The 11,558-nt window shown below is 45.1% G+C and overlaps 1 protein-coding gene and 1 non-coding gene across 3 annotated transcripts; one reads left to right on the top strand and one right to left on the bottom strand.

Moving 5' to 3' along the window:
* Positions 1-6,685: 6,685 nt before the first annotated feature.
* Positions 6,686-6,768, top strand: trnal-cag (transfer RNA leucine (anticodon CAG)). Its single transcript has one exon. It is a non-coding gene; the product is annotated as a tRNA-Leu (tRNA).
* A 2,549-nt stretch (positions 6,769-9,317) lies between these two features.
* LOC115134306 (ADP-ribosylation factor-like protein 2-binding protein) lies at positions 9,318-11,550 on the bottom strand. 2 transcript variants are annotated; one of them, XM_065022609.1, is made up of 7 exons: positions 11,419-11,550; positions 11,095-11,182; positions 10,952-11,013; positions 10,769-10,875; positions 10,561-10,646; positions 10,326-10,422; positions 9,318-9,808 (listed from the first exon to the last, which is right to left on the bottom strand). In XM_065022609.1, exons 1-7 carry the CDS (start codon positions 11,435-11,437, stop codon positions 9,704-9,706), a joined length of 564 nt encoding a protein of 187 aa, XP_064878681.1. In that variant the 5' UTR covers positions 11,438-11,550; the 3' UTR covers positions 9,318-9,703. The 2 variants fall into 2 exon arrangements, with proteins under 2 accessions (XP_064878681.1, XP_029523999.1); XM_029668139.2 differs by having other exon boundaries at positions 11,113-11,182.
* Positions 11,551-11,558: the final 8 nt, after the last annotated feature.

The raw sequence follows: 11,558 nt of genomic DNA, 5'->3' as shown, positions 1-11,558 counted from the left end.
GTGGCTGGTAGCCAATCTAGTACATAGTGGGATCGAATGGAGGACATGAAGGTATTTTAAACTTTGTAACTGTTATATGATTCATTGCTGAATTTTTGTTCACACCCTTGGGTTTGTGAAAAAGGGGGATTGTTGGATCCTGTATTTTACATTATAGCCATTACCATATATATGATTGAATATTATCTGCTGTTGCCTTGTGTGGATGTATGTATGTGTTATGCAACCTAGCTGATTTGAAACATTGTTAAAAGTATCAGGGCCATGGGACTTTCTCATGATGGAAAAATACAGAGTAGCATGAAGATGAACTGTTCAAATGAGTTGGGAGGGGGGAACATTCAGAGCGGGGTGTTGCGAGAACAAGCGGTCTTTTGTTAGATAACAGGAGCCAGGTGCGAGATAACGGTATGGAGCATGAGACCCATCTTTCAGTTTTTGCAGCCATTTTAGTGTGCGGCTTTTGAGCTTCTCCATTCTATGTCGTGCCTCTTCTGAATTGGGAAGAGGGGGCATGTGGACCATTCCGCCTGACTTGCCTAGTTTATGTCACATCTCTTAGGAGATGTGAAGAGAGGGAATCACAAAACTTTTCCTTCTGGGAAAAGTTTTCTTTTTGTGTCTGGATCTAGTTAGGTTGTGTCACGTCTCTGGGGAGATGTGAAGAGAGGGATTTGTAAGGAAGTGCTATTTCTTATGCAGGTGACCAGCCTACTGCTATTACATTGCTATAACTGAGACAACGTATTTTCACAGTAAAACATGTTAGGTCCCATACAGGATAGCTCCCACACCCACACACACAGCACACACACATTACACACACTAACTGCCGAGGACACACAGATAAGACATACACCCACACATTGGGAGGAAGAGACAGCCTTGACTTGCAGAAACCAGCGCACACACAAAATCTCCTTCCTAGCCGAACATTGTGTGACTGAGAACGAGACGACGAGACCCGGAGGAACGACGGACGGCTCAACAGGACCAATCCAAGAAGACAACACCTCAACTGTGGCCAATCAAAAAGGGGGACTTTCAGACTCAACCCACTTTTCTGTACTGTACTTAACATGCTTGCAATCTGTTATCGGGACTCTTTCTGATGGTTCCTTTTGGGCCGAATGAATGAGCCCGTATACGTTGTACCAGATATCTTTACTCTGAATAAACTGTCGCTTGTCATATAATTGACCACCTTGTCCGAATCGATCCTTGACCGACTCGCCCTATCTACATATCCCATCATCAACACGGGTCAGGAAGTGGACCAGAACGGGTTGATCATTTTCCCTCACACGGGATTAGTGGAGGAGTCCTGCCGCCAGATCCTGAACCTATGCAAGTGGGGCGGCACGGGTTAACTAAGGACGAGCGCCAACGTAGACGTGAGACCAACAGCTGCCTCTACTGTGGTAGCTCGGGACATTACATCTCCGTTTGTCCTCAGCGCCCGTTAAACTGCTCGGCTCGTTAAGTTTGGGAGGTTTGGTAGCGAGCCAGTTTCAACCTCTCAAGAGCCCTGTCAGACCTCGTTTTCCTGCTACCCTCATAAATAAGAATCAGAGTTTAGCGATAAACGCTTTCATCGATTCAGGTGCCGATGACAGCTTCATTGATGCCGACTTAGTGGAACAGCTGGGGCTTTCCAAGGAGCAATTACCGGAAGCCATTGAAGCAACCACTCTGAACGGCAGTAGTCTGGCACGGATCACTATGAGGACTGAACCGGTTAAGATGTTGTTGTCGGGGAATCATTCAGAGGTTATTTCTTTTTTAATTTTGCCTTCCCCCCATGTTCCTCTGGTTCTTGGATACCCCTGGCTAAGAGAACACAATCCTTCGTTCGATTGGGTGACTGGTAAGGTAACTAGTTGGAGCATTGAGTGCCATGCTAACTGCCTCAGGACTGCCTGTTCTCATGCTGTCCCCAGTCGGGTCAGTGAGTCTGCTCCTCCTGATTTGTCCCTGGTTCCTGAAACATATCACGAGTTGGGTGAGGTGTTCAGTAAGCAGAAAGCTCAGTCACTTCCTCCCCACCGACCTTATGATTGTACAATTAAGCTGTTCCCTGGAGCTGCCTTTCCCAAGGGACGGTTATACAGTATTTCTCGAGCGGGAAGCCCTGGAGACCTACATAAAGGAGTCTCTTGCTGCAGGTCTCATTTGTCCCCCGTCATCACCCCTAGGAGCTGGATTTTTTTTGTGAGTAAGAAGGATGGCTCTCTTCGATCGTGTATTGATTATCGGGGGTTGAATGATATTACGGTCAAGAACAAGTACCCCTTGCCCTTGATGAGCTCCGCTTTCGATTCTTTACAGGGTGCTACTGTGTTTACGAAGCTTGATCTACGCAATGCGTATCATCTGGTTCGGATCAAAGAGGGGGACGAGTGGTTGACTGGATTCAATACACCTATGGGACATTTCGAGTACCAGGTGATGCCGTTTGGACTTTCCAACGCTCCAGCAGTGTTCCAAAGTTTGGTGAATGACGTGCTGAGGGATATGATCGGTCTGTTTGTGTTCGTTTACCTGGATGACATCCTGATTTTCTCCAAGGAGCTTTCCAGCCACATCCAGCATGTTAAGCAGGTCCTGCAGCGGTTATTGGAGAACCGTCTGTTTGTGAAGGCAGAGAAGTGTGATTTTCACGCCCACACTACATCCTTCCTCGGGTACATCATCTCCAGGGGTGAGGTCAAGATGGACCAAGAGAAGGTTCGGGCGGTTCGGGATTGGGCTCGGCCCGGTACGAGATTGCAGCTCCAGAGATTCCTGGGATTTGCGAACTTCTATTGGAGGTTTATCCGTGATTACAGCCGGGTGGCCGCCCCTTTAACTGCTCTGACGTCTTGCACCAGAATTTTCTGTTGGACTCCTGAGGCAGACCGAGCATTTCTGAACTTGAAGAGCCGATTCACCAACGCGCCGATTCTCTCTCAACCTGACACTTCCCGTCAGTTTGTTGTTGAGGTGGATGCGTCTGATGTGGGAGTGGGCGCCATCCTGTCCCAGCGTAGCTCCACTGACGGTAAACTCCATCCCTGCGCCTTCTACTCTTGTCGTCTTTCACCAGCTGAGAGAAACTACGATGTGGGTAACCGGGAGCTTCTCGCTGTGAAGCTTGCCTTGGAAGAGTGGCATCACTGGTTGGAGGGAGCGGAGCAACCGTTTGTGGTCTGGACTGACCACAAGAATCTGGCTTACGTGCAATCGGCTAAACGTCTCAACTCCCGTCAGGCCAGGTGGGCTTTGTTTTTTGGACGCTTAAATTTTTCCCTGACGTTCCGACCTGGGTCGAAGAACGGCAAAGCGGACGCCTTGTCCCGGATGTTCTCCAAGACGGATGAGAGTGGGGCCAAGACTGAGACGATTCTTCCCCAGAACCTTGTCGTGGGAGCCGTTACATGGAGGATTGAGGAGGATGTGATGGCGGCCCTTTGGACGCAGCCCGGCCCCGGTAACGGTCCACCCGGTCGGTTGTTCGTGCCTGAGTCGGTCCGTTCTGCTGTTCTTCAGTGGTCCCACGCCAGCAAGATAGCTTGTCACCCTGGCGTTGCTCGGACTATGGCGCTACTGCGCAGACTATTTTGGTGGCCTGCCATGGGAGAAGATACCCGGAGGTTTGTTGCCGCATGTCCTGTTTGTGCTCAGAACAAAAGTACCAATCGGCCCAGCTCTGGGCTTCTTCACCCCCTACCTATTCCTCGGCGACCTTGGTCGCATCTGGCCCTGGATTTTGTCACGGGATTGCCCCCTTCTGTTGGGAACACGGTCATTCTGACCATTGTGGACAGATTCAGCAAGTTTGCTCATTTTGTCCCTCTCTCCAAGCTTCCATCTGCCACGGAGACGTCCGAGATCCTGGTTAGGGAGGTTTTCAGGGTCCACGGATTGCCCAGTGACATTGTTTCTGACCGTGGTCCTCAGTTTACCTCTGCTGTCTGGAGATCCTTCTGTTTGGCCATTGGAGCTACAGTCAGTCTCACTTCTGGATTTCATCCACAATCTAATGGTCAGGCGGGAGACAGCCAACCAGAAGATGGAGTCCACGCTGCGTTGTCTTGTCTCCTCTGATCCCACCTCTTGGTCATCTCAATTACCCTGGGTCGAGTATGCCCATAATACCCTTCCTTCATCTGCCACTGGGATGTCCCCCTTCCAATGCCTGTACGGATACCAACCTCCCTTGTTTCCTTCTCAGGAGAGGGATCTTTCGGTTCCTTCTGTCCAGGCCCACATTCGTCGTTGCCACCGGACCTGGCATCGGGCCAGGAAGGTCCTCCTTAGAGTTTCTGACCGGTATCAGATCCAGGCGAATCGTCGCCGTATTCCTGCTCCTGCTTATACCATCGGAGATAAGGTTTGGTTGGCTACACGGGATCTTCCTCTACGGACTGAGTCGAGGAAACTGTCACCAAAGTTCATTGGTCCGTTTGTGGTGGAGAGAATCATTAACCCTGTTGTGGTCCGACTCAAATTGCCGGCAACGCTTCGAGTACACCCCACCTTTCATGTCTCCTGCCTCAAGCCGGTTCTCCTCAGTCCTCTGTTGCCCCCTCCTCCTCCTCCTCGGATGATCGGAGGTGGTCCTGTCTACACGGTGCGCCGCATAATGGATTCCAGACGGCGGGGTCGATGTTTCCAATATCTCGTGGATTGGGAAGGATATGGTCCAGAGGAGAGGAGTTGGATTCCTCGGCGTCAGATCCTTGATGACGACCTGCTTCGTGACTTCTACCGCCTCCACCCTGGCGCTCCAGGTAGTCCGCCCGGTGGCGTTCGTCGGAGGGGGGGGGGGGGGGGGGGGGGGTACTGTCACGAATCCCGCTTCCTGAGTCTGTGTTTGCCTGTGTTTCTGTCCTGGAGTGTGTTTCCGGTGTCCTGGAACGCACCCTGTCTGGTTGCCGGGCGAATTAGCTTGTTGGGAGATCGATGTTCACCCGCACCTGTATCCCATCAGTAATCTGCACACCTGTCCTGATCATCACCTCTCCCCTTCAAAAGCTCTGACCTGACATCCATTCCCTGCCGGATCGTTAGCCATGAACAGTATGTTGTGCCATAGTATCAGCTCCAAGTTGGATAGAATTTTTTTTTTTTTAACGTATTGCTTGCCTTAAACTTACCTCCGTTTGTTCTGTCTTCAGTTACTCACCCGGATCATTTACCCCATTCCCGCCTGGTTGTCGGAGGATTCCGCTACCCCATTGGATCCACCTATTTACTCCCATCAACTCACCACCGCTGCCCGCTACGCCACCTGGATATATCTACCCATTCACATTCACTTGTAAATAAATACTCACCTTCTTCCTACTCTCCTTGTCCTGGTCTGCTTCTGGGTTCGATTTTGAAAGAACGTGACACATAGGTGTTTATTTTGTCCAGGTGTGAAAGGGCAGTGTGGAGTGCAATAGAGATTGCATCATTTTTTGATCTGTTGAGGCGGTATGCAAATTGGAGGGAGTCTAGGGTTTCTGGGATAATGGTGTTAATGTGAGCCATGACCAGCCTTTCAAAGCACTTCATGGCTACAGATGTGAGTGCTATGGGTCGGTAGTCATTTAGGCAGGTTACCTTGGTGTACTTGGGCACAGGGACTATGGTGGTCTGCTTGAAGCATATTGGTGAAGACACTTGCCATTTGAACAGCGCATACTCGGGGTACACATTCTAGTAATCCCTCTGGCCCTGCGGCAGTGTGAATGTTGACCCGTTTAAAGGTCTTACTCACATCCACTGCGGACAGCGTGATCATAGAGTCGTCCGGAACAGCTGGTGCTCTCATGCATGTTTCAGTGCTACTTGCCTCTAAGCGAGCATAGAAGTCATTTAGAGATGAGAGCTGCATTGCTTGCTCTTTGGGGTTTTAGGCTGGGTTTCTGTACAAGTACTTTGTGACATGTGTTTATGCGAAAAAGGCTTTAGAAATTGGATTGATTCATTAATGTCTAGCAGAGAGAGGGAGAAAGATCATAGAAAGTGAATCATAAACCCGGACGGGCCCAACACGAATAAACTCTTAGAATATTAGGCACGTTTTCAAATAACCTTTTTAGGGGGTAGGAGAATTACAGAGGCAATTTGAATTAACTCAATTTTTACGTGGCAAACAGTGAAAATAATGTTTCATGCCACGAGAGGTACCAAATCCTGGAAAATGGGTTAAGGAACGAAACAGTCCGAAACTGAGAGGTGCCTGATCCTGTTCCGGCAGAACCGGCTCAAATGAAGCAGTGCGACAGACGACTCACCAATGCTGATGGGGAAAAATATTTCGCTTAACAAGTAGCCGTGCTACATTGTTATTTCCCAGTTCAACAAACAAATAAATGCTACGAGAATTGCACATAGCTTCCAAGGTGTCTCGCCTGACGGAGGACAAATTAAGAAGATCAAGCTTGCTAGTCACTTAATGTTATTCAAGAGTTTGAAACCACGTGCTAACGTTAGCTAGCTAGCTAAGAGTTTGAAACCACGTGCTAACGTTAGCTAGCTAGCTAATAATTATATGCTAGCTAGCTGCTAACGTTAATTTGCTTCATCTCTCGATGTTATCCTTGTTTCATTATTCGCCATACTATTGTTACAAAAGTAGCTCGCTGGTATGTGTTCTATCATTTTCACTCGGGTGCATATGTTCATAAGTGCTATCATAGTCGAGTAGAGTAACGTCAGGATGGCCGAGCGGTCTAAGGCGCTGCGTTCAGGTCGCAGTCTCCCCTGGAGGCGTGGGTTCGAATCCCACTTCTGACAATACTTTTTGGCTAGGTAATTTAATCGGTAGCCACTAACTATTCGTTATTTTTTCAATTAAACCAAATTATTGAATTGATCATTTGAATTGTGTTCTAAAAGAAAGAACGAAATAAATAAATAGCCTATGATGATTAAGCGGTGATAAAACAGGGAAACATTTTAGGCAATGTTATTGTGAATATTTGTATTTTGCAACTAAAAGCAAATTGATGTAGGCTAGGCCCCACTTGCATTATATAGGCTAGGGTTTGGACACGAGTTTGTGACAGGCACGAAAAAAGAGCTATTGAGAGCCGATATCAACAACATCTTAATCCATTAAGTAGGCTAACAGTGCCTTTAGAAATTATTCATACTCCTTGATTTATGTCATAATTTGTTGTGTTAACCTTAATTCAAAATAGTTTGAAATATTTTTTTTTGTCTCACCCATCTACACACAATACCGCATAACGACAATGTGAATTTATTGGAAATAAAATAGAGAAATATCTAATTTACATAAGTATTCCCCGAGTCAATACATGTTAGAATCACCATTGGCGGCGATTACAGCTGTACGTCTTTCTGAGTCAATCTCAAAAGAGCTTGCACACCTGGATTTCCACTTTCTTTTAAAAATTCTTCAAACTCTGTCAAATTGGTTGTTGATCATCCCGCTCCAGCTATTACCACGAGCCCGTCCTCCCCAATTAAGGTGCAACTAACCTCCTGTGATTGTAATTCAATGGAAAATGGAACATTTAGGCTGTATGCTCATAGTTTTTTCTTCATCAACATCTGTTCTCTATATTGTAGGTGATGGTGTATAATACTGTGGCAACCGTTCTGTACCTCACAGCGTTTCTGGCCAATGCTGCATCAGTCACGCCTTACCAGTACGCATATACTACTACGGAGTTATGGCAGCTGCTAAGGTAAGTTTAGAACAGAGCACCTGGTACAGACATACAAAGACACAAGCCGACATCGGATCGAAACATTGGCTGCATTTACACAGGCAGCCTAAATGTGATATTTAGGCTGCCTATTTGACCAATCAGATCAAGTCTGAAAAATATCTGACATGAAAAGATCTGATGTGATTGGTCAAAATACCAATTAGTGGAAAAAAGATCAAGTAGTAGGAGGGCCAGATACAAACTGTGTTTTCTATTCATTCTACCCATAACTGTATAGAATGTGGATATCCGCACTTCCGGTGAATGGTTTTCCGCTTGACAATGAAAAAATAGTAAGTATTGATTGGAATGTATTCATACTCAGTCTAATTAGCCATCTGTAAGGGGAGTGCTTGTCTAAACAAGGGCTTCTCATCTGTTTCTGTCACTTATCAGTGGCTGCTTACCTATTGCAGATTCAGTCTTCCCAGCCTGGTGCAGGTCTACAATTTTGTTTCTGGTGTCCTTTGACAGCTCTTTGGTCTTGGCCATAGTGGAGTTTGGAGTGTGACTGTTTGAGGTTGTGGACAGGTGTCTTTTATAATGATAACAAGTTCAAACAGGTGCCATTAATACAGGTAATGAGTGGAGGACAGAGGAGCCTCTTAAAGAAGAAGTTACAAGTCTGTGAGAGCCAGAAATCTTGCTTGTTTGTAGGTGACCAAATACTTATTTTCCACCATAATTTGCAAATAAATTCATTAAAAATCCTACAATGTGATTTTCTGGATTTGTTCTCGCTCATTTTGTGTCATAGTTGAAGTGTACCTATGATGAAAATTACAGGCCTCTCATCTTTTTAAGTGGGAGAACTTGCACAATTGGTGGATGACTAAATACTTTTTTGCCCCACTGTATATGACAAGTACTGACAACCCACCTGCCTATCCTCGACATTGCCAGTTAAGAAATCAGCAATATCAATTAACTGACAATCGAGAAATAATGAATGCAGGCATGTATTTTATGATAACATTCTGCTCTGTCTGATTTGGTCTTACTATGAGTTTCACTTGTTCCGTTTTTTTTGGCATCGTACCAACATATACAGAGCCAGCACCTTGTTTTACAACATGGCCTGGAAGTCGAATGGAGGTAATGCAGTCTGCAACTCTGGTCCTGCATAGGACTACTCTACTACTTATCCTGAGAAACCCTCTCCATACCACAGAGACTTGTACAGTGTGAACCGAACAGTGACAAGAGGAGATACCGAGCCTGCTCATCAGATGACTGTTTTTCAAAAGCTAGACATCAATAGATTTTTGAGATGTCAAGATTATGACCGGAATGAACACCGGAAGCATTTTGCAGCCCCTTAGTAAGTATGTTGCTATGGTAACCCCACAGCTATCAGCACACTCACTCATGACTCACATACTGTACATGCTCCCATACATAACCACTATGATCATATACTTTAGGAAAGTGTCATGAATGATAAACTATTTATAATGTAATACTTGTAGATACACAGGCATCCCAATGGTCTGTGTGCAACACGCATTCAGAAATGTTTTTCATTCTGAAGACCAAGAGAATCATGTGTTGTGTGCGTTGTGGTTTATCCACACCAGTACACTTTTTTAAAAATAAAGTAGAATGTGATTTTACAGAATGTCTTTATTTGATACCCTTATTTACAGACAAACCGGTGACATTCACTGAGTGCGTGACGTAATAAAAATACTGTTCGTTTTAGAACTTCAGACATATGTGTACTGATGTAAAAATCAGACACAAAACTCAAATTATTGACTTCACAATTTCAATAAAAAAACCTTGTTCCATGAGGGCAAAAGTATCCATCTTCACCAGAGAATGGCTAGACGTAAAATATACTGATAACATTCCCATTGCAAACCTGCAACAGTTCAAATACAAAAGGTGAGCATGGGCAAGACATGAACACTTATGTTCGGTCACCAGCGGCACTACTCCATTTGACATGAATGTGCATGTTTGTAGGTTTGGGGGTGATTGTTAATTAGTTATTTCAGTTCTGTTGTTCTGGAGGTGATGGGTTTAGAGGTTGCAGAGCTGAGAGACCTCACGACTAGGCCATCACTGAGGTCCAGCCCTCGGCCCTCCCTCTCCTGAAGACAGAAGGTATAGGTGCTGAGCATAGACATCACATCATGGCGTCTATGAGAGCACAAGCAGCACCATTGATGCAATCTCCTTTTGAGGTAGCCACTTTTATTTTTCTACCATTTCTATGAGTTGGCAAAGAAACTGAAAGGGTGCATAGTGCCACCTGTAATGTTCTGTTTGAACAGGTATAAAGCCAATGTTGATGATTTACTGCCACCTGCAGTTATGGAATGTTTCCTCACAAGTATAATTTATTGGCTGATCCTTCCTGGTGACCTGGATGGAATTATGAGATCCTTCCTTAACCCTTAGGAAGTCCCACACAGTTGACTACTTCAAAATGGTTAAAGTCCTCAATGGCACTGCCCATACTAAACTGGTTTTTGGGCACTAGAGTCCTCCACCTATCTCTATGTTTCTGACACACAACAACAGAGGAAACAATCCTCTCTAACAAATTATTAGTGCAGATCCTAAAATAAAAACATCCAATCGGAAACATTCTGGGTTGTTACTCACTGCTCTGTAGTCAATTAACATTTCCTTGAAGGCCATAAAATCTGTAAAGGTAAGCAACATGTCGAATATGTCTCCTGACACCTCATCTTTGTGCTGCCTGAAACAAAACATTTTTTTTTGTGAAACAAGAACCAATACATGTTGCACTCTGCAGTGAGGTGTACTTGGTTTACAAGGGGCAATGTGCCACCTAGCGGCAGCATGTAAAGTTACTCCTGAGGGGAAATGTACTTACTTGAGTAAATGGTTAAATGTGCTCATGTTGAAACAGGGAATCCTCTCCATCAGCTGCTGCTCGAGGCGTTTCTCAAGTATCTCAATCTGAGGTTGAAGTAAACAACATGTATGATCGAGACATACTTTCAGTTTTTATTTTATACGCTCTACAGTACATGCCAGTTAGTTCAAATAAGGGAGGCAGATTAACATAAACACTGCTTTACATATTCGTTGAAGATGGGTGTGTAGGTGAGTTTGTTCTCCTCTGAGTCATCAAACTCCAGGTAGTGTTTCGCCATGAAGCTCTGTTGCAGGTGCTGGAAGTTATCCTCTAAGGTGGAAATGGAGAAATATTAGCAATTAATTGAACCTTTACACACTGAAACATGTCTAAGACCGTAATTTACCCATGATGATGTCTTCAATACTCCCAATGACAGCATCAAAGGCAGCATCAGCATGTGATGAGCTAGGGAGGTTAAAACATACCGTAGTCAGCAACCAAACAATATAAACCATCATTATCTTCTAACCTAGCTACCTCACTCACTTCCTCAGACACACATACTTTGAAACAGCAAAATTCTCTTCCTCTAAGTCCATCATTTCAACGATGTTCTCTGCACCACCCAGCAGATCTAAAAAAAATAATAAGGCATTGCACAATAACATTAGATATTGCAAAGAATTAGAAATGACAAAGGATCTCAATGAGGTAACATGTCAACACATTAGCTAGCTAGCCTAATGGAAGCTAACATTAAATTAGCATGCAAACAAGTCACCACACTAAAGGCTAACAAGCTCAGCAGTAGATAAAAATAAAGTCGGAAGGCAATGATGGCTATGATTTACAATTTGTCAAGTTACTTACCTCGCTCTTTCACGTCCATTCTAAATCTAATTAGCTAGCTATCAAGCTAACGTGTCGGATTTTCGGTAATCGCTTCCAAGGCACCAAATTACCAAGGCAACGAACAAAAACGCTCCCTTCAGAAAATTAAGTCCCTTGAG

The sequence above is a fragment of the Oncorhynchus nerka genome, linkage group LG9a (assembly GCF_034236695.1).
Source record: "Oncorhynchus nerka isolate Pitt River linkage group LG9a, Oner_Uvic_2.0, whole genome shotgun sequence".
NCBI classification, from domain to species: domain Eukaryota; kingdom Metazoa; phylum Chordata; class Actinopteri; order Salmoniformes; family Salmonidae; genus Oncorhynchus; species Oncorhynchus nerka.
Note: the sequence above shows the minus strand (reverse complement) of the source record. Positions and strands in the feature narration are given on the sequence as shown.

What these genes read in the sequence shown, in the direction of transcription:
- LOC115134306 (XM_065022609.1), bottom strand. An exon ending in AAGTATGTGTGTCTGAGGAA is followed by an intron (nt 11,014 to 11,094) that starts GTGAGTGAGGTA and finishes TAACCTCCCTAG; the next exon opens with CTCATCACATGCTGATGCTG. An exon ending in TGTTAATTGACTACAGAGCA is followed by an intron (nt 9,809 to 10,325) that starts GTGAGTAACAAC and finishes TTCTGTCTTCAG; the next exon opens with GAGAGGGAGGGCCGAGGGCT.